Raw genomic sequence first — 20,831 nt, forward strand, 5'->3', positions numbered from 1 at the left:
CTCTTTCAAATAAATAAATAAATCTTAAAAAAAAGAAACTTAAACATGCACAAAATTGGTTACATAACCAAAATGAAAGATTAATTTCCAATGACTTTGGAACACAGGACTGTCCTTTCTCAGTGGAATATGTTGTATGAACAAAACAAATGTCCAGTCACCCTTGACTTCCTTCTGTAATTTTACCACCTTATCTAAGTCCTCATATAAAGCGTGTAGTATTTGCTTGGCACCTCTGCAATCCTCCAGAATACTTTAAATCATCTCTAGATTACTTATAATGCCAAGTTATAACATAAGTGCTCCGTAAGTGGGTGTTATGCTGTGGGGAGCAACTCGGACTAGACTAAGTTACTAGAATTAAGACCTATTCTATGCATCTGCTCTCCCACAATATGGCGCTGGGAGAGGAGGAAACAGCTTCTACACAGCTGCCTCTCCCCAGCTTGACAAGCTGCAGGAACTGCTCCTGACTGGAGGAGAGCAGTATGCTCGGCATGTGGGTAGCAGAGTTGGGATTGGTGGAAGAGGACTATAAAGGAGGAGAGAGACAACATGCACCAGGAACATCTATCTGAAGGAACACCTGAGCAGCCCCCCCGAGAGAGCCGGCCGGCGGTGTGCCGCTCCCCCGCGGAAGTGGGGAAAGTGGCAGGGGGAACCGCCCTTCCACGGAGGTGGAAGGACGGCAGCCAACCCGGGAAGGACCAGCAGCAAACCCGGGAAGGGCCGAGCAGACCAAAGAACAGCGCAGGTCCTGTGTCGTTCCTCCGCGAAGAGGGGGAGCGACATTATGCTGTGTTTTGCTTAGGCATTGATGACAAGGAAAAAGTGCACACCTTCAGTACAGAAGCAAATTTTTGAGCATTTTCGATCTGTGATTGGTTGAATTCATGAATGTGAATACAGAGGGATGACTGTGCAACTATTTTGTGTATTTTACAGAAAAAGCAGATAAGCTCAGAGTAAGAATCACCCTAAATTACTACAGTCCACTGCTTCAGGACACAAGGAAAAGAGAAATATTAGCTTCAAAGCACAGTAATCTTTATATTTGGAATAGCCCTTGCTTGGCTAGCTACCAAGCTTATAACCAGTAGCAGGGTAATTTCTTTGCGGCTGAGTCCAGCAAAGTAGGAGTACAAGTCAGGAGTTCTCCTCCGTAAGATAAAGTATGGGGGGCTCCCTCTCTCTGAACAATGCTGAGCAGGGTGGGGGGTCGTACAGCCCTTTGAGCTGAAGGGCTGACAGAGGGCCACAGTATCATTTAGATTTTGATGGGGATACTGGTGATAGACCGGGGGTGGGGGTGGGGGTGGGGGGGAAGTAGGTGGGCAGGTGGCAGTTTTCATTCTGATTTTGTTGTTTTAAAGAGAGGGGCAGGAGAGCAACTGAGAGATCATCCATTTGCTGGCTCACTCCCCTAAATAGCTGCAACGGCCTGCCTAGGTAGAAGCCCGGAGCCAGGAACACCATCCAGGTCTTCCATGTGGGTACGGGGGCCAAGCACCTGGGCCATCTTCTGCTGCCTCACAGGCACATTAGCAGGGAGCTGGACTGGAAGCAGAGCAGCCAAGACGAAAACCAGGTTCAGATATAGGATGCCTACATTCCAGGCAGTGGTTTCAAGAGTGTCCAAAGTGAATATTACTAAAAGGGCCACTTGATTCTGTGAATACAAGCCACAGATCACTGAAACAGATGACTGACACCAAAGGAGTTAAAATGCTCTGGGAAATGAGGCAGAGTTGGAGATGTGCACGCACATTGTTTAGGGAGGTGTTTCTTCTTGAGACTTCACTCACTCATCTGTTCAACAAATGTTCACTGAGTGTCTACCATGTGCCAGGCACTGAGGCCACTACTACAGATACAGTGTGTGCATAAACACACACACACACCCCTAGGATCCAACTCCCCAGCTGAGTTTCAAAACCACAAGACAATAAGTAAAACTCTGAAAATGCAGTCTAAGAAACATGGATAGTGGATGTGGAGAAGAATGAAGCAAAGGAAAGGGATGAGAGAGTCGCAGAACGATTGGAATCCTTGTGTGGCCTCAGTTTAACTGTGGACATGTGGATGGCCACAGAAGATCGAGCTAGACTTGCCCAGGGCTCAGCTTCTGCACAACTCTGAAGACATAGGTTACATCTTGAGGGTCTGAGTCACGAGGTCACCACAAGTACTAGTGCAGTCCTACTCGTGTCCTGGAATAGAAACACAGTGCAGCCTTGTAGTGGTTGCTAAACCGCAGCCCACACCATCTTTCTAGTCTTGGGATATATACCTCAGAGCGAAAGGGGTGTGGTAGAAACCACTTTCTGTGCCATTTTTAGGGTCTTTGAGAAAGAGGGCAAGAGTGTAACTACACACATTAGCGACAGTGACATTCCTGAAAACAGCTTGAGGTCACAAAGCAAGCAGCAGGAAGGCCAGCTCAGGCCTCAAGTGAGGAATGGGCCGTGAGTGGCTACAGACTTGTGAGGTGTGAGTTGTTGGACCACTCTCAGTTAGAGGCGCCTAGGGGCCTAGGCCTTTGCAAGCCATTGTACCCATTTCTCTGGGCTGGTTAAGGAGAGATGAGACCTCGAGTCTCTGAAGGACAAGACCACAGTGCAGGTTTTCTCAACCTCTCGGCATTTTCCACCCTCTGAGAAGACCGCTGTAATTGACTGTGGGGGTTGCCAGAGTGGAGAAGATCAGGGGAATAAGCGGCAGATGTAAAGGAGTCAAAGGACAGGGAGTTTCTTCTTACAGCAGAGATGAATTATACACCCCAGAAGTGAAGGGAGTGGGGAAGTGAAAAATTAGAGCCAGGCTTGAGAGAAAGTTGAGGGGGAAAGCAGAGAGACCAGCAGCACAGCTAAGCCATCATGCATGAACTAAGCGGAGGAGGTCAGGATTCCTGCTCTGTGCTGACAAGGTAAGCCCCTTGAGTCTTCCCAGAGACTGCAATGAAAATTTAAATTGCTTTCTCCTTCTTTCTGGCTATTGGATGTCGTCTGTTTGAATGTGGTATCATGCTGAGATGGGCATCATAAAAGTTATTTAGGGTATTGTCTGGGCACCTGGACCTGCAGAGCAGCACTCAGCCTCAGCTTTATTTAGATCACTGAGATCTGTCAGGTGAGCACCTTCATTGGATTTATGGTTCAGAAGACACGACAGCTATCTAACATAAAGCCAGACACCAGAAACTACTGAGAATCACTCAGGAAGCGGGTATGCCTCATGGGACTTGTATCCGCGCAGCATGGGGTCTCTGCGCCCACGGACTGATGAGACTGGAATGAAGGAACAGAAAGCTAAGGTGGTTCCCAGAGGATGAGAGAAAGGCAGGAGGCAGAGGGCAGGCGTTATTTTCTCCTGCCATCTGGCAGTTCCTATGAATACTCTAGGAAGTTGCCTGGGGCACCCATCAGCCCCCACCTTCTGCTTGGGGGTGGTTCCATGCACTATACTCCAGGGCACTGGGGTGCACAGGGCCCAGCTGGGGAACCCAGGCAGCTCAGAGGCTACCCGTGGATCTCCGGAGTCCAGCTCCTTCTCCCATTTTCTCCTTGTCTCAGTTTCACACAGAATTCCTGAAAAGATCTGGTTCTGAATCCAATGCACCAGCTGGCCCACTCCCTGCGCTCCCACCTACCCTTAGCTCACAAGCGGCTGACCTGGAGCTTGCTGAGGTCAGCCACCCCGCCTTGACCTGCGCACCTGTTCCCAGGGGGCTTTTGTGCATCCCCAATAATTTCGCCTCTGGGACCTCACGGTCACTGCCTCGGGCAGCGTGGTGTAATCTGATCCAAAGCCTTTACAAACTTGGTGTGCTCACTAACAGCAGCAGAGGGCTGGCATAACCCAGCTGCCACCCACGGGGTAACGTGAGGGATTGTCAAGATGGGAGCAAGGCAGGGCGAGCGAACCAGCGAGATGAAACCGTGCGACGCGCTGGCCGAGAGCTGAGAAGGCAGGGGCTCAGCCCCGCGAGCTTCAGGGTCCCTTCCGGCTACTCAGCACTCTCCTGGGGAGGATGAGTGCGAGGTGAACCCACAGCCTCTGAGAACATGATAAGCGACTGGTGCAGCGCCAGCGCAGCTGTTTTTAATGGGTCCTGCCCGCTCCTGGCTATCAGAAAGCCGTTCTGTGCACACCAGGCAGACTCGGCTCTGCTTAGCGCAGCGTTTCTGCGCTGTCCGACGCTTTAGGAATCACTTACAAAGTTCTTACCCACGCGGAGGGCACAGGAGGTGAGAACTGCAAGCAGTAAGGAAGGAATGGACAGCGGATAGGACTGAACGGGCAGTCCGGGAAGACGCGCTGGTAGGAGGTTTTTCACGTTCAGTGTATTCGAATGGCTGCACAAGACTATGAGCGACGCCTTCGACTGATGGACATCTGCGATATTCCCAACCGCTCGGGCACCAATCGCTGGAGCACCGGCCTGGGCGGCCTCGGGCTGCGCGGCTGGAGCAGCAGGACTCCGCGCCCGGCTCCCGTCCAGGAATTCGGCCGCTCGCCCGAACTCCAGTGCTGGCTGCGGACCCCTCGCGGCCTCCTCCCCGCCCTCGCCCTCAGCCAGGCAAGGTTCCGGAGCGGCCGCCGCAGAACACGAGCGGCGCGGGCCTCGGCACACGCGGCGTGAAAAAAGACCGAGTAGAGGCCTCTTGAAACGGGCTCCCCGGGAACGCCGCAGTCGCCGGCCGCACTCCGCGCCCGCTCACGGCCGTGCCGAGCGCCACACGAGAGCGGGCGACACGCAACACGCCGCCCTCGCGAGGCCCGCCGCGCGGCACCCGCTCCCGCACACCCGGCGGCCCCGCCTCGCCCACTGCGGCGCCCCGCCCCTCTCCCCGGCCGCCGCACGTCCTGGTTGCCACGGAGACACGTCACGTACGTGCCGTGCGTCGCCTTGGAAACGGCAGCTCGGCGCGCGGCCGGAGCCGCGCCCCCGCCGCCCGGGCCGCACTCGCGGGCGCCGCCCGTGCCTGGAAAGGGGTCGGGAGCCCCGCGCGGCGGCCTCGGCCTGGACGGGACCTGCGGGCGCGCGCTGCGCGGGGCGCGCTGACTCGGGCGCGGTCCGGAGGCGAGGCGTGCAGGGCGCGCGCGGGAGGCGCCGGCCCCGGTACCCCCGTAGCCGCCGCCCGGCGAGTCCGAGCTGGACGCGCCCCCGACCCCATGGAGGACGGCCCGCTGGAGCTCATGACCAAGGACGGCGGCGACGTGCCGGCGCCCCTGGAGGTGTCCAGCGTGCCGGCCGTGGGCGACGTGCTCTCGGGCGAGTACAACGGCGGCATGAAGGAGCTGATGGAGCACCTGAAGGCGCAGCTGCAGGCCCTGTTCGAGGACGTGCGGGCCATGCGGGGCGCCCTGGACGAGCAGGCCTCGCACATCCAGGTGCTGTCGGACGACGTGTGCGCCAACCAGCGGGCCATCGTGTCCATGTGCCGGATCATGACCACGGCGCCCCGCCAGGGCGGCCAGGGGCGCTGCGCGGGCACCCCCCGGGAGCCCGAGTGCCCTGCGCCGGGGGCGGTCGCCAGCGAGGACCCGGAGGACGGGAACGCCGAGGAGGAGAAGGAGCGGCCGTGCCCCGCCGCTCCCGCCGGCCGCCGCGAGCGCCCCGAAAGCCCCCGCGCAGGCAGCACGGCCGCGCCGCCGCTGGAGCCCCGAGACCCGCCCGACGCCGCCCTGCTGCGGCTGAGGGGCGAGGCCGCGCTGTGAGGCCCCGCGGGCGCCCCCCGGCCGCTGCGGGTCGGACGCCGCCCTCCGACGGCTGCTCGCGGTCCTGGCCGAGGGGCGCCCTCGAGGCGGGGTCTGTTGGGCGCAGGCCCGTGGGAGCTGGGGCCGCTCCCGCCGCCGGCCGCGGAGCCCTTGCGGGCTGCGCAAAGGTGAGCTTGCGGGAGAGGACGCGCCGGCCCCTGCCCTGCCCGTCCCTCCCCAGGTGGCGAGCGGACCGCTGGCCTGTGTAAATAGCACCCTGCCTTTTCTATTCACGACAAGGACTTCTCTAGGACGGTGGCAAACAATCTCAAACGATTTGCCTAGAAATTAAGGAATCGGGGGTGGGGGGGATTCTCTTCTGCCCCTCTGTTGAGTCCAAGACACTCGGTGCTCCGCAGAAACCGCCGCCCCCACCCCGCCGCAAGTCTGCGCTGCCGTTGGTAAAGGGAGCCCAGGACCCGGGTGAATGGGGTTCCCGGGGCGGGCGGGGAGGCGCTGGCTGCGAATGTGCATGAAGACACGGGAATAGCGCAAGCTCTGGATTGTGCATGCAGCGCGGATCCCGCCCGGTCGCTGACTTCGCCTGGGACTGCTTCTCCTCTCGCTGGGGTTAGAGAACAAAGAGCCCAGCTCGCAGCAGCCCAGATGCAGGGGACGTCTGAGGGACTCTTGGGGTCTGCAGTCAGAAACTGTCTCTCCTAGCCACACCTGCTTAGCTGCAGTTCCTCCGTCACGTGTGTCCCTGCCCGCTGCCTCCCGGTGTCGATGTCGCCTCCATCGTGTCTGTCCACCGTGTAGTAGTGTGTGAGCCCTGAGGGGCAGGGCTTGTGGCTCTGGTGTTAGGTCCTGGGGGCTTCAGATCCTTCTGTGAGCCTCCCCCCACCCCACCCCAGGGCATGGAGCATGTGGCTGTCCTGAGGTCCCTTAACTGATGTGCTGCCCTTGCACCTCCCGAGTGATGACCCCGTGCCCTTCCCCGCCTTTGTGTACCCTTCCTCAGTGCTCTCCTCCACGGTAACCTCAATAAAAGGCGTCGTCTCCCCTCCTTGCTGACTGATACTAAGGGACTTTGTGTGTGTGCGTGTGGCTGGGGGCCGGGAGGGGGGCGTCCTGCCTCTGTCCTTGCTTCCAGTCCAAGGAGTTGGCTGTCCTTGCCTTGGCTGGGACAGGCATTGCCAGCTCCGCCTGCTTTCCCTTCTGTCCTGGACCGTGACCTCGGGCTGGGCTGGGTGTGTTGTGACTACGGCATTCACCAGGGTCTGCAGTTGCCCCCTTTTCGGGGCAGCCTCTTGCCCTGGGAGATGATCTTCACGCCTGGGTGCTGGACACCTGTTCGGAGGAAGGAGGGCGGGGTGGGAGGGATTGTTCTGGGGGGATTGCCTGGGATCTCTGGGGGTGGAGTGACACATCACAAAGGAAACACAGTAACTGCTCAGGCCTCTAGTGGAGGATGCCGGTAAGGTGTTCCCCGGAGAGCTGGCAGCTCTGCTGACATCAGCTCAGGCTGCACCCTCGGGCCATGCAGGTTTCCCAGGACTGCCCCAGAGCAAAATTTGAGAGCTAACGAGCTGGGGTACCTTGCGTGTGCCAAGCTGTGTGTGTGTGCACACATGCATGTATGTTCTTGCTGCTGGTTGCTGCAGAGAGGTGGAAAGAGCCCTGAAGGCACACATCTAGGCCTGAATCTGTTCCTACACACAATCATCCCCTTAATTTCTGCATGTATGAGGATAAAATTTGTTGGGGAGAAAAAATGTGCAAATTTCCTTATAATTCTCTGGAATGGGGTGGTGGTAGCTCCCCCTGAGAAAGTAAGACTACTCAGAGAAGGTTCTAGAAACTATTTTATATCTTTGCCTATGTCAAGAACCTTCCCCTTCAGGAAAAGGATAGTGACATTCCCAAGCTAGCACAGGCCTTTTCATGAGCTGTGACCTGGACGTTCTTGATGGAGGGAATGTCACTGGGCGGGGGGGTAGAGGGGGCAGCTAAGCATGGAAGCAGGCCGTTGCCTGGGGACTGGGACGCAGGTTCCTGGTACAGCCGCAGCACTCAGCACCGGGAGCAGCAATGATAGCTGTCACTTAGCAAGCACTTACTGTGCATCAGACGCTGCACAGCTGTAGCTCTTGTTAACCCAGGAGGCAGGTACTATTGTTTTTACAGAGCAGTTCAGAAACAGACTCCAAAACTCACTCAAGGTCACAGACTGGAACTGGGCAAAGCCAGCACTAAAACCTGGGTCTGCCTGACCAGTCTGCCAGTTGCTCTCTAAAATCTTCAGAGAAGGACTTCCCTGTTTTCCCAGTGAAGATCCTAGAGCAGGCCTGGAAAGGACTTAGTTTTAGCTAATTTTCATCTTTTGCAGTTGGGACAAGAAATCGCAGTTCGAATTTTGGTTAGTGACCTCTGAGCCCCACCAAGATGGCTTTCTGGACCTGCTGTTTGGGAGGAAGAAGCCAGCGCTCCCACGTATTTCCTGGCACGGCCCTGTCCTTGTGCTCCATGCCCATGCCGTGTGGCTCAGCTTCTCCAGAGTCTGACAGGAATCTCAAGGGCAGCTGAGCTCACCCGCAGCTGCATAGCTGGTCCGGTACTTTCACCCTGACTCCATTTCAGTCCCCTTTTATGCCCACTGCCCTGTGTGCTCATCCTTTCTCTAGCTGTTTCCCCGCAGTGCAGAGATCTTCCCAGGAGAAGCAGTTCTTCACCCTCTTCAGTCCCGGGCTGCACCAGCATCTCAGAGGGACGCAGTGCAGGGTGCTCTGTCCTGCCCACCCCTCTCGCCCCAATGAGTGTCAGCTGGGATTCCCTCCAGGCTCTTATTGGTAGGGGCACCGTGGAACTTAAGGGACTCATGACTCCCTGGGTGTGAGTGCAGAACTGTGCAGTTATGTACTTTCCCTAGTGAGAAGGTCCACATTTAAACATAATCCTTTAAAACTGAGAAATAAAAAAAAGTGCCGAGTTAAAGGGCAGTGAGACTTCAATTTTTTTTTTACAGGCTAAGTGGACAGTGAGAGAGAGAAAGGTCTTCCTTTTCCGTTGATTCACCCCCCAATAGCCTCTGTGGCCAGCGCACCACGCTGATCCGAAGCCAGGAGCCAGGTACTTCTCCTGATCTTCCATGCGGGTGCAGGGCCCAAGGACCTGGGCCATCCTCCACTGCACTCCCGGGCCACAGCAGAGAGCTGGACTGGAAGAGGAGCAACCGGGACAGATTCTGGCACCCCGACTGGGACTAGAACCCAGAGTGCCGGCGCCGCAGGCAGAGGATTAGCGTATTGAGCCGTGGCACTGGCCAAGACTTTAATTTTAAAAATACCGTAGACAAAGAGAGCCTGCCTGAACCTGGTGCTCCTGGCACTCTGGCTTCCTGGGCCTTCAGAATATTTCTCAAAATGAATTGAAGCCTCACATCAAACTCACTATTTACCACCTGTTCAGCAAATTCAAACTGTGTTGATACCCATTGTATGCTAAAAATTGCCCCCTACTAGTGCCAAATCTTCGAGTACTTGGGCTTTTCCAAGCACTGCTGATTTCAAGGGGTGAGGTAATGACCCCTCTATGGCTTCACATCCAACAAGCTGCTTCCTTCCCTGTCTGCCTGTCCCTCACTGGGCTGTCTTGAGGGGTCTTTTTCTTTCTTTCTTTTTTTTTTTTTTTTGAAAGACAGAGTTAGCAATCTTCCATCTTCTGGTTCACTCCCCAAGTGCCCACAACTGCCAGGGCTGGGCCAGGCTGGAGCCAGGAACCAGGAATTCCAGGTCTCCCACGTGGGTGCAGGGGCCCAAGCACTTGGACCAGCTTCCACTGCTTCCCAGGTGCATTTGCAGAGAGCTGGATAGGAGCTGGAGCAGCCAGGACTCGAACCAGCACCCACATGGGATGCTGGCTGCTGCAGGTGACAGCTGAACCCACTTGGCCACAGTGTCCACTCCGAAGAGTCCTTCTTAATCTCAAAATGGAAATGCATGTGTGCTGCAACCACCACTTGGTACACCTAAACTGCTCCTGGAGAAACTGCAGTTTCCCAGGTGTGCTCCCTGACCTCGATGTCAGTGTGTGGTTTCACATGATTTCAGCAGTGCTGCAGATTACCATCTTGACTGGGATAATAAAGTGGCTCACCTAGACGCTTTTCCAAAGCTAAGGAACAGTTCTTCCCCAAATATATTTCAGTTAATTTCATCTATGAATAGGAAAGATAGATTTTCTTCCCACATCTGCGTGCCGAGACACAGACACTTAGCCAGCACACCCTGCTGCGGTGAAGTGCGGTGTGGAAGTGCCGGCAGAGTGTTCCTGAATCTCTGACTCCAGATGCCACGTGCCCCTGCCACTTGCAGATTGTCCCCGCAAGGTGAATTCCCCCAGAAAAATGGCTTTTCTGCTTAGGAGCCTTATGCTTACCCGAGGAGCCCTGCTGTCAGTCGTGCTGTAATGGCGCCACCTATCGACCAATAACCGCATTACATGGGAGCTTGTGCCAGCGCCACCAAGTGCCAGCTGGAGGCCCGGCCCGCTGCCAAGTGGGTGGAGTTAAAAGTCAAGTGCGATAAACTCCTGACTGGTCACCCCCCGGCCACTCCAAAGGTAGATCTTCCCAAGCCAGAGCTCTGAGCATCCCTCTCCTCAGAGATCCATGGCTACCTCTGGGTAACCCTGGGGGCATGGGACAGGGTCAAGGGCCTGCCCAGGAGGGCCCTGGCAGACTGGCCCCATATTCCGTTTCCAAGCTACATTTTCTTTTCTGCTAATTTTTTAAAAAAAGATTCAAGGGGGAGGGATAGCGAGAGAGAAGACAGGAGGGGAGGCAAGAGGAAGGAGAAGAGAGGAGATGGCGGAGGAGGAGTGGGGTGGGAGGGGAGGAATCATCGACTCCCCAAATGTCTGCTACCACCAGGACTGGGCTGGGGAGCCAGGAGAGCCAGGAACAGGGTCCCAAGTACTCGAGTCATCCTCCGCTGCTTTCCCAGGTGCATCAGAGGGCGCTGGATTAGCAGTGAGCACCGGGGTGGAATCAATGCGCTGATATGGGGTGCTGGCATTGCAGGCGGCAGGTTAACTTGAGTGCCACAGTGGCACCCTCCCAGCTACATTTTCTAGACACCATCTCCCCATCACCGAGATCAAGGCTGGAAATTGTTCCTAAGGGTGTCCTGGCTTCTTCAGTCCCTGAATGAGTGAACAGTCACCCCGGCCGTCGAGTGCCTTCTCTGAGTTGTGCATCTTATGTGCAAGCTGCGCTCCAGAGAGGAGACTTGTGCAGTCTGGGCCACCCGCACCAAAGCCACCTCCCCTTCACCTCCGCTGGCCCCCTTTCCTCTCTTATGCCACCTGTAAATGAAAAAATCCTCAGATATTGTATGCAAAGATTTTTGATTATGAATATGTGTTTTTAGTTCTAGAGAAAGGGTTCATAATTGTCAAATTCATAAAGGTGTCAGTGCAGCCAAAAGGGAAACAGAGTGGAAATACGTCCTTGGCTGGGAATATACAAGGAACTTCTGTGAAAGACAGCAATTGGAACAGGTAATCTACCGGAGGAAAAAGCTAATAGGAAGGCTCCTATTAGGAGAAGAGGCGGGAAGACAAGAACCATCCCCTTAAAAACCCCAGCCTAAATGTAAACTGCGCACTCTCCCAGTTCCTGTCTCAAGAGGTGCCCATCCGTTCTTAGGGATTTCCCTACCCTAATGAACCTTGCTATTTTGCTTTCCACTACTCTGTCTCACGCCTGAATTCTTTCTTGCGCGAACACAAGGACCCTTTGCTTCTCTGGTAACAGATTCATGCTAAACCAGCAAGGATTTCAGGTAAGAACAGGCACACGCTGCTACCAGCCTCAGCCCCGCCCGGGGAGGTTTCCTGGAGGGGAGTCGGCGAAAAGGGGACGTGCAGGGCATTGTGCTTGCTCCGAGGCCCGTGTGGGGCCAGAGTCACCCAACTGGCTAAGCGGGGCATCGCCTAGAAGCAACGCCAATGGGGCCGCAGACGATCCAGGCGGCACCGGCCTTCAGCCCCGGGCAGGTTCCCGGGCCTCGGGGCGAGCATGTGCTCCTTGGCGCACAGCGGGCGGGAGACTCCGGACGGGATTGGCCCTGAGCGCTGCTGCGCGGCCCGGAGACGGGGAAGCGAGAGGGTGAGGAGAACCCCGGGCCATGTTTTGGGATCAGGCGACTGTCCCTGTGGCGTCTGAGTGGTTCCCAACTCGCCGACCTCGGGGGCCCTCTGTTTCTAAGGTTCTGCTCAGACCGCGAGGGTCTTGCAGGTGTCCGAGAGCGCCCGGGTCCTGCTGTGCGGGCAGGGGCGGGAAACCCTCTCGGAACCCCGGGGATAATCTGGGTGTTCGACAGTGCTGCTTTTCAGAAAACTTAAAAAAAAAAAAAAAAAAAACCCAAACCAATAACCCGCTTTCTCCATTGTTTATATTTTATTTTATTTGTATTTGTATTTTTTTGACAGGCAGAATAGACAGTGAGAGAGAGACAGAGAGAAAGGTCTTCCTTTTTCTGTTGGTTCATCCCCCAAGTGGCCGCTATGACTGGTGTGTTGCGGCGCTGGTGTGTTGTGGCCGTCTCTCTGCGCCGATCCAAAGCCAGGAGCCAGGTGCTTCCTCCTGGTCTCCCATGGGGTGCAGGGCCCAAGCACTTGGGCCATGCTCCACTGCACTCCCAGGCCACAGCAGAGAGCTGGACTGGAAGAGAGCAACTGGGACAGAATCCGGCGCCCCAACTGGGACTAGGCAGGCATACAGGATAAAATCGATCAGGTTTGTGAGCTGGAAGACCACGCCCTTGTGTGGCCTCATGCCCCTAACTGACTGCACCTGTGTGCCCACTGGCCAATAAAGCTAATTAACCACTACCCCACTTTTTTTTTTTTAAGATTTATTTATTTTATTTGAAAGTCAGAGTTACACACAGAGAGATGGAGTGGCAGAGAGAGAGAAAGACGTCCTCCATCCGCTGTCTCACTCCCCAACTGGCCGCAACAGCAAGAGCTGAGCTCTGATTTGAAACTGGGAGCCAGGAGCCAGGAGCCAGGGGCCAGGAGCTTCTTCTGGGTCTCCCACACAGGTGCAGGGGCCCAAGGACTTGGGCCATCTTCCACTGCTTTCCCAGGCCACAGCAGAACCACTCCCCCTTTGAAGTGGATTAAAGACCTGGTACATGGTGGGCCCAGCCCTTTTTCCTTTTGTCCTGGACCCACTTGCTGGACCTGACCCATGCTTTCTGGTCTGCATGCTCCTCCACATGGCTGGTTCCTGGTGCTCTGTATGAATCCAAATTTCCTTCTCTCTTTTAGGTAGGGCCCTCACTCTCCTATGCATTTCTCTCACTGAATAAAAAGCTTAAAACATCATGCTGCCTCATTCATTTGTGCAAGTATTCAGAATTCTTCTCTGAATATTAGGCAAGAACCTATAGACTTACTCATACTGGAAATTTATTATAAGCGCACAGTAATATGAATGGCACCTTATATTCCGATTTCAAGTTGACAGCAGAAGTGGCCTCCAACTTCCAAACGTTCTCCCCAGGGAAGCAGGGAAACAGCGAAGCATGCTCTGTGGGGCACTCGGGCCCCAGCCAGGCTGTGCCGGTGGAGAGCCCGCACCTTCCCCTTTCCCTGGTGCCTGTGGAGCAGACTTCAGGGGGAGGAAGGTATCCTCAGGGCCTAACTGTTGGCCTTGCTGCTCAGATATTTCCCCAAGTTCCAAGTGTGGAATTCTCTCCAGGCAGCTTTGCCCCATCAATTAAGGCTTCATTGCAAATGTGTCTCCGGAACTTAGTTAAGAAGACACCCTCAGGGGCTTTCCCAGTGACAGGCCAGAGATCAGGAGCAGCTGGGATTCCTTAGAAGCGCCAGCATCTCTGCGGGTCTTGTTGAAGCACTTTGATGAAGCTGGCGGCTCTGGCACCAGCTCTGCATACTGGGTGACCTCAGGATGGCCCATGTAAGGCAGCTCTCCCTTAGCCTTCCCTGGGCAGTCACTCTGCACACATCAGGAGTCGGCCCCTGACCTCGGGACAAGATTGTTAGCGTGTTCTTCTCCTCTAGTCCATCCTGGGCACACACGAAAGGATCAAATCTGCTCATGAAAGAATCACTTTCATCTCCATGTGCCCTATGCCACAGAATATTTTTATTAACAAAACCGGTAAACAATTCAATTATTCAACGAGAGGTAAAATGTTAAATAAAATGTGAAACACTCAGGTGATGGCCTCAAAATATCTGTGGTGGGTTGTTTATATCACGGATATAGATTTGCTTGCAATTTTAAGTGAAAAATTATACATGTAATGTGAAAAACTACGTCAAAAATCACAGTTAGGTGATAAAAAATTTTCAAAATAACCATGGAAGTGCTATACATATTGTCTAATTGTTATCCTTCTTGCTTTTCTGAATGGGTGGTAGGGTGGAAGCACTTGAGCCAACCCCTGCTTCCTCCTGGGGTGCACACTAGCAGGAAGCTGGAATGGAGAGGGTAGCTAGGAATCAGATCCAGGCACTCTGAGACAGGATGTGGGCATCCAAGTGATAGCTTAACCGTCGCACCAAGCACTCACTCCTTTCTCCACATTTTCCTTTTTTTTTTTTTTTTTTGAGTATCTTTAAGATAGTTGTAAAGTCTTTCAAAGTAGATGCATCATGAGGTCTTTTAAGGGATATTTCCTGTTGATCAACTTTTTTTTTTGAAGATTTATTTATTTATTTGAAAGTCAAAGTTACTCAGAGAGAAGGAGAGGCAGAGAGAGAGAGAGAGAGAGAGAGAGAGAGAGAGAGAGAGAGAGGTCCTCTATCTGCTGGTTCACTCCCCAGTTGGCTGCAACTGCTGGAACTGTGCCTATCTGAAGCTAGGAGCCAGGAGCTTCCTCCGGGTCCCCCACATGGGTGCAGGGGCCCAAGAACTTGGTCCATCCTCTACTCTCTTCCCAGGCCATAGCAGAGAGCTGGATCAGAAGTGGAGCAGCTGGGACACGACTAGCACCCATATGGAATGCAGACACTGCAGGTGGCTGCCCCACCCGTTATGCCATAGTGCTGGCCCAAACCTTTCTTTTTAATTTACAGTACTTTCTTGGTTTTTCATTAGCCTTGTCAGCTATTGTTGTTGAAAACTAGACAATTGAACCTAATAATGTAATTCTGGAAATCAGAGTTGTCTTCTTCCCCACAGTTTGCTGGTGTTTTTTTTTTTTTGTTATTATTTTTATTTATTTTATAGTCTGTGTCAAAGATCAGTCTGAAGTGTAGGAAAATCTTCTCAAGTCTTTTGTGAGCCTGCTTCTTCCCCTGGTCATGCTCAATCACTTTATAATTTCTCTATATATGCAGCTATTTTTAATATCTTAGACTTTAATGTCTTGCTCCTAAAAAGAGACAAAGTGAAAAAATGAAGAGTGTGGGGGAAAAAAAGCCTAACCTTTCAATTCCCTGGAAGTCACTTTATCTGGAGGATTGGAATATAACACAGCGACTGCTCACCTGTTTGCGTTTTTGTCTGTAGCAATCAGCAGAATACAATTAAACTCCTTGAAAGAGAGGTCCCCTTGTCTGGACTCCAGACAGTGTATTCAGGCTGTTCCACATGGCTGAGCAGGGAGGGATCAGTGGGTGCTGCTGTGCTAAGATTGAAATCGATCAGTTGTTGTCTTGAGGAGAGGCAGATTCTCGGTGCTTCCTAGTCTGTCTTCTTCCCAGAATCATCTCCGGCTGCTTGCTCTTGACATTCTACATATTGTTAGGGAGTTAACTGCGAGCCAATGAGAGAGGTAAACATCTATGAACAGCAGAAGACTGCAGTTTACATGCAAGAATTCTAAATTGTTCCCTCCCTAAATCCCTTTAAAATTCGAGCAAAGGGATTTTTTTTAAGAAGACATAAGACTATAGAAAAAAAATCAGCAATAAAATTTTGGGAACAACAGGGAGAAATGAGTGGCATCTAATTTTGCAGAGACAAAGAAAGGCTAATCCCAGCCAGCAGCGAGGCAGGGGTAGAGAGCACACTCTGGAGTCGAGAATGAAGGGTGCGAGGTGAAGGTTCAAGTGGAAGAACTGGTTGCAACTGTTTTTGAAACATTTGACTCTCTTCCTCACTGCTCCCAGGTGTGAGGCTGCTTCTTGTTCATTCTAGGAGAAAAGTGGAAGCTTATTCTTTCAGGAGAGTAAGCAGAGTGCTTAGTCACACCAGGTCTCCTGAAGGTGTTAATAGTATGCCTCAGATAGTGCGATTAAACACACATGTGGTATTTGAGTGCTCTGATTCCCAGGCCTCTTCTCCCATTTAATTCACAGAATGCTGGCAGCCAGGTCCTCAGCTTCCGCGCAGCCTCCAGTCTGCAGAATCAGAGCATCAAGGCGAAAGACCTAAACATATTGACAACAGGGCTTTCCAATTAAAAAAAAAAGTTTAACCAAGGGAAAGCCCAAAGTTATTAACTGAAATCAAGAAATCATAAATTAAAAGCAAAGACAGTTTTTGTTCAGGTACGGAATAGATTTGTACCTGAGAGACACAGATTCAGTTAGAAACCAAATGTGTCCCATCAGAAGGAAAAAGAAGTAGCTTTATGTTAAGAGAAAGGAGGAATGCAGGAGTGAGGTGAAGTAACTTGTTTTTAATAATTTTTAATAGATTTATTTGTTTATTTGAAAGGCAGAGCGAGAGCGAGAGCGAGAGAGAGAGAGAGAGAGAGAGAGAGAATCTTCAATCTAGCGGTTCACTCCCCCCAATTGCTGGAACAGCCAGTGCTGGACTGATCCGAAGCCAGGAGCTAGGAGCTTCTATCTGGGTCTCCCACATGGGTGCAGGGGTCCAAGCATTTGGGTCATCTGCTGCTCTCCCAGGCCATAGCAGAGAGCTGGATCGCAAGTGGAGCAGCCAGGACTTGAAGCAGTGCCCATATGGAATACCAGCACTGAAGATGGCAGCTTTACCCGCTATGTCACAGTGGTGGCTCCTGTTTTGAATAATTTTGATTGGTCCTGTTGGTCCTGTTAGACACACAAGTCGTTTTCCACAAAATTAGGTTGGTGCTGGGGATCTGTCCTTATCTGAGGCTACACATGATTGGTTGCCAGGAGGCCATGGTAAGGTGATTATCAGGAAGAAATAAGTCTTTTAAGACAGTTTGCAACTCAGCAGAAATCCCCTAGTTGCGAACTATATTGATTTGCTGTCTTGAAAGCACATTCTTGGGGCTGGCACTGTGGTGCAGTAGGCTAATCCTCCACCTGGAGTAGCATCCCACATGAGCACCAGTTTTTTTTTTTTTTTTTTTTTTTTTTGGACAGGCAGAGTGGATAGTGAGAGAGAGAGAGACAGAGAGAAAGGTCTTCCTTTTTGCCGTTGGTTCACCCTCCAATGGCCGCCATGGTTGGCGCGCTGCGGCCGGCGCACTGCGCTGATCTGAAGGCAGGAGCCAGGTGCTTCTCCTGGTCTCCCATGGGGTGCAGGGCCCAAGGAATTGGACCATCCTCCACTGCACTCCCTGGCCACAGCAGAGAGCTGGCCTGGAAGAGGGGCAACTGGGAAAGAATGCGGTGCCCTGACCCGGACTAGAACCCGGTGTGCTGGCGCCGCAAGGCGGAGGATTAGCCTAGTGAGCCATGGCGCCGGCTAGAGATGAATTTCATCCTTGAAACAAGTACCAGGATTTTATGACAATAATATTTATAAAAAATAAAAAGGATTCAGGATTAAACATGAGAGCATAAATTAAAATATTAATAGACAAATTAGGATCTAAACTTAAGGATATCTCCCAGGAAGTAAGACAAAGAGGCAAAGAGTCTATCACATGGGAGGAAATCATAACCATAATAATTTCTAACATTTCTTAGAACTGAAAACCATGAATACCCAGATTGAAGGGCCCACAGAATTCTCAGCATAATTAAAAAAAAAAAAGAAACACATCAAATCACACTATTGTAAAGTTATTGTATTCTAAGACAAAGAGAGGATTGTATAAGCTCCTAGATACCTATATAGAAATACAGGAACTTAAAAACAGTAAGTAAAATAGAAAGGTTAAGAAATCAGAAATGATTTGTACTTCTCAAATTTAACTTTAGAACCTAGAAAACAATGGGTAAACATCAAAGAAAAATATTATTTCCAACCTGTAACACTATACCCAGTAAGCTAACAAGCAACTGTGAGGGTAGAATAAAGACATAAAGACACAGGGGCCGGTGCCATGGTGCACTAGGTTAATCCTCTGCCTGCGGTGTCGGCATCCCAGATGGGCACCGGTTCTAGTCCCTGTTGCTCCTCTTCCAGTCCAGCTCTCTGCTGTGGCCCAGGAGGGCGGTGGAGGATGGCCTAAGTGCTTGGGCCCCTGCACCCACATGGGAGACCAGGAGGAGGCACCTGGCTCCTGGCTTCGGATTGGCATAGCTCTGGCTGTAGCGGCCATTTGGGGAGTGAACCAATGGAAGGAAGACCTTTCTCTCTGTCTCTCTCTCACTGTAACTCTGTCAAATAAATAAAAAAAAATATTTTAAAAAAGACATAAAGATATATTATTTATTTTATTTTTTAACATTTATTTTATTTATTTGAAAGAGAGTTACAGAGAGAGGTAGAGACAGAGAGGTCCTCCATCTGCTGGTTCACTCCCTAGATGGCTGCAATGGCAGGAGCTGAGCTGATCTTAAGCCAGGAGCCAGGAGCTTCCTCCGGGTCTCCCATGCTGGTGCAGGGGCCCAAGGACCTGGGCCATCTTCTACTGCTATCCCAGGCCACAGCAGAGAGCTGGGTTGGAAGAGGAGGCAGCCAGTACTAGAACCGGTGCCCATATGGGATGCTGGTGCTTCAGGCAAGGGCTTTAACTTGCTGCACCACAGTGCCAGCCCAAGACATATTATTTAGACACACCAGTTCTCACAAGCATTTACCTCCCAGAAGATACTAGAAGATAGCTTATTTCAAAAAATTGCAGTATCTTAAGAGAAGAGGAATATATGGGATGCAGAAAGCAGAAGCTCCAACAAGAAAGAGAGGTGAAACAAATTCTCAGTGATTAAGGGAGATCCTGGGATGAGAACTGTGCTCCAAATTAGAGAAATGTGACTCAGAAGGCCTACCTGGGGGCTGAGGTTGTGGCCCTAGTGGGCTAAGTCACAGCCTGCATTGCAGGGATCTCATATGGTGCCAGTTTGTGTATCAGCTGATCTACTTCCTATCCAGCTCCCTGTTAATGGCCTGGGAAAAGCTGTGGAAGATGGCCCAAGTGTTTGCGACCCTGCCACTCATGTGGGAAACCTGGAAGAATCTTCTCCTGGTTCCTGGCTTCGGTTTGGCCCAGCCTGGTATATTGCAGCCATCTAGGGAGTGAAACACCAGATTGAAGAATCTCTCTCTCTCTCCCTCTGTAACTTGACTTTCAAAGTAAATAAATTAAAAAAAAAATAAAGAAGTCATACCTGCCATCTTTTTATCTTGACAAAGCTATCAGTGAGTGTAATCCACAAAGAAGAGAAAGAAATGGGGTCCAGAAAAAAAGGCATTCCTAAGTTGATAGCAAAAGGAAGTCCTAGGCTCACAGCTGTGCACAGGATCAAAGAGTAACGAGATAAACCAAAACCAAAGTCTCTACGAAGAGCTTCTCTACCTGCTCTCTGAGGCTGACAGAGTAGCTGATCAAATTGCCTGCGTGTGAGATTACAGCAAGATGTTACTGGAAAAAAAGCATTGATTGGTAAAAAGAAAAAAACCTATTTAAACATATGAAAAAGTGGCTGGCGCCGCGGCTCACTAGGCTGATCCTCCACCTAGCGGCACCGGCACACTGGGTTCTAGTCTCGGTCGGGGTGCCAGATTCTTTCCCGGTTGCCCCTCTTCCAGGCCAGCTCTCTTCTGTGGCCAGGGAAGGCAGTGGAGGATGGCCCAAGTGCTTGGGCCCTGCACCCCATGGGAGACCAGGAGAAGCACCTGGCTCCCAGCTTCGGATCAGCGTGGTGTGCCGGCTGCAGCGCGCCAGCCATGGTGGCCATTGGAGGGTGAACCAACGGCAAAAAGGAAGACCTTTCTCTCTGTCTCTCTCTCACTATCCACTCTGCCTGTCAAAAACAAAACAAAACAAAACAAAACAAAAAACACATATGAAAAAGCAAAGATGTTGTAGTAGATTTCTTCTGAGATGATTCATTCTGAGAGGAAGAGCATGGTGGGGGCAAGAGGTGCAGAGTCACCACACAGACCCCGGGAGTTGGGTGAAAGCAGGCCAGAGGCAAGCAGCCCGCAGACTCGTTTATTTCAGTTGCTACAGCTGCTTATATAGCCAACACAGCCAATCTGGTCAAGGGGCAGTGTATGCCCTAACCAATCACAGCCTGTTGCCAGGCAGTTTCCAAAGCCATCCAATCAAAGCTTGTTGCCAGTCAGGCTCTGTTGTCATGTGGTTTCTGAAACCATCCAGTCACAGCCTGTTGTCAGTCAGGCTCTGTTGTCATGTGGTTTCTGAAACCATCCAATCACAGCCTGTTGTCAGTCAGGCTCTGTTGTCATGTGGTTTCCGAAGCCATCCAATCACGGCCTGTTGCCAGGCAGTTTCTGTTGTCAGCGGCCATCTTGGCATGACCTTCTCACCTCAGCGGCCACCTTGGCATGATCTTTTCACCTTCTCATTCCACCACATTTCCCCCTTTTCGTTTATTTTTGAGCAACGGGAGGCATGATTCTTGGCCATACGATTGTTGACCCCGTTTCCATGTGGTCTCCGTATGTGGCTGTGCCTGTCTTAGGTTGTCCCCCAGGGGATCTTACCCGTCATTGACTAACCAGCAATCAAAACAGGAGATCACAGGAGTGCTCGCTCAGAGGGGGGTAGGAATGAGGAACAGTGGTAATCAGGAATGGCATGACCACACGCAGGCTGTGAGCCATTCAAGTGGCTGACCAGAACTAAGTGGGGTATAAAGCAGTAGCGGATGTGGCTATGGCAGTTTCTTGGGGTAGGGTGATAGGGCAGGTGCCTCTGTTAACAAGGCAGACTCTCAGTCTTGTAAACACAAAGCATTTATTTTTTATTATTTATTTAGAGAAGGAAATAATGCAAAATCATTACACATTGCAAAATGTG

At 52.0% G+C, this 20,831-nt stretch overlaps 1 protein-coding gene across 1 annotated transcript; it reads left to right on the forward strand.

Annotated features, from left to right (window-relative positions):
• Positions 1-4,913: 4,913 nt before the first annotated feature.
• On the forward strand, positions 4,914-5,873 carry CCDC184 (coiled-coil domain containing 184). The gene has a single exon (XM_008251863.4). It carries the CDS (start codon positions 5,176-5,178, stop codon positions 5,719-5,721), a length of 546 nt encoding a protein of 181 aa, XP_008250085.1. The 5' UTR covers positions 4,914-5,175; the 3' UTR covers positions 5,722-5,873.
• The last annotated feature ends 14,958 nt before the right edge of the window (positions 5,874-20,831 follow it).

The sequence above is a fragment of the Oryctolagus cuniculus genome, chromosome 9, assembly GCF_964237555.1.
Source record: "Oryctolagus cuniculus chromosome 9, mOryCun1.1, whole genome shotgun sequence".
Taxonomy (NCBI): domain Eukaryota; kingdom Metazoa; phylum Chordata; class Mammalia; order Lagomorpha; family Leporidae; genus Oryctolagus; species Oryctolagus cuniculus.

Excerpts from the sequence above, each read along its gene's own strand:
- CCDC184 (XM_008251863.4), top strand. The coding sequence starts at position 5,176 with ATGGAGGACGGCCCGCTGGAGCTCATGACCAAGGACGGCGGCGACGTG.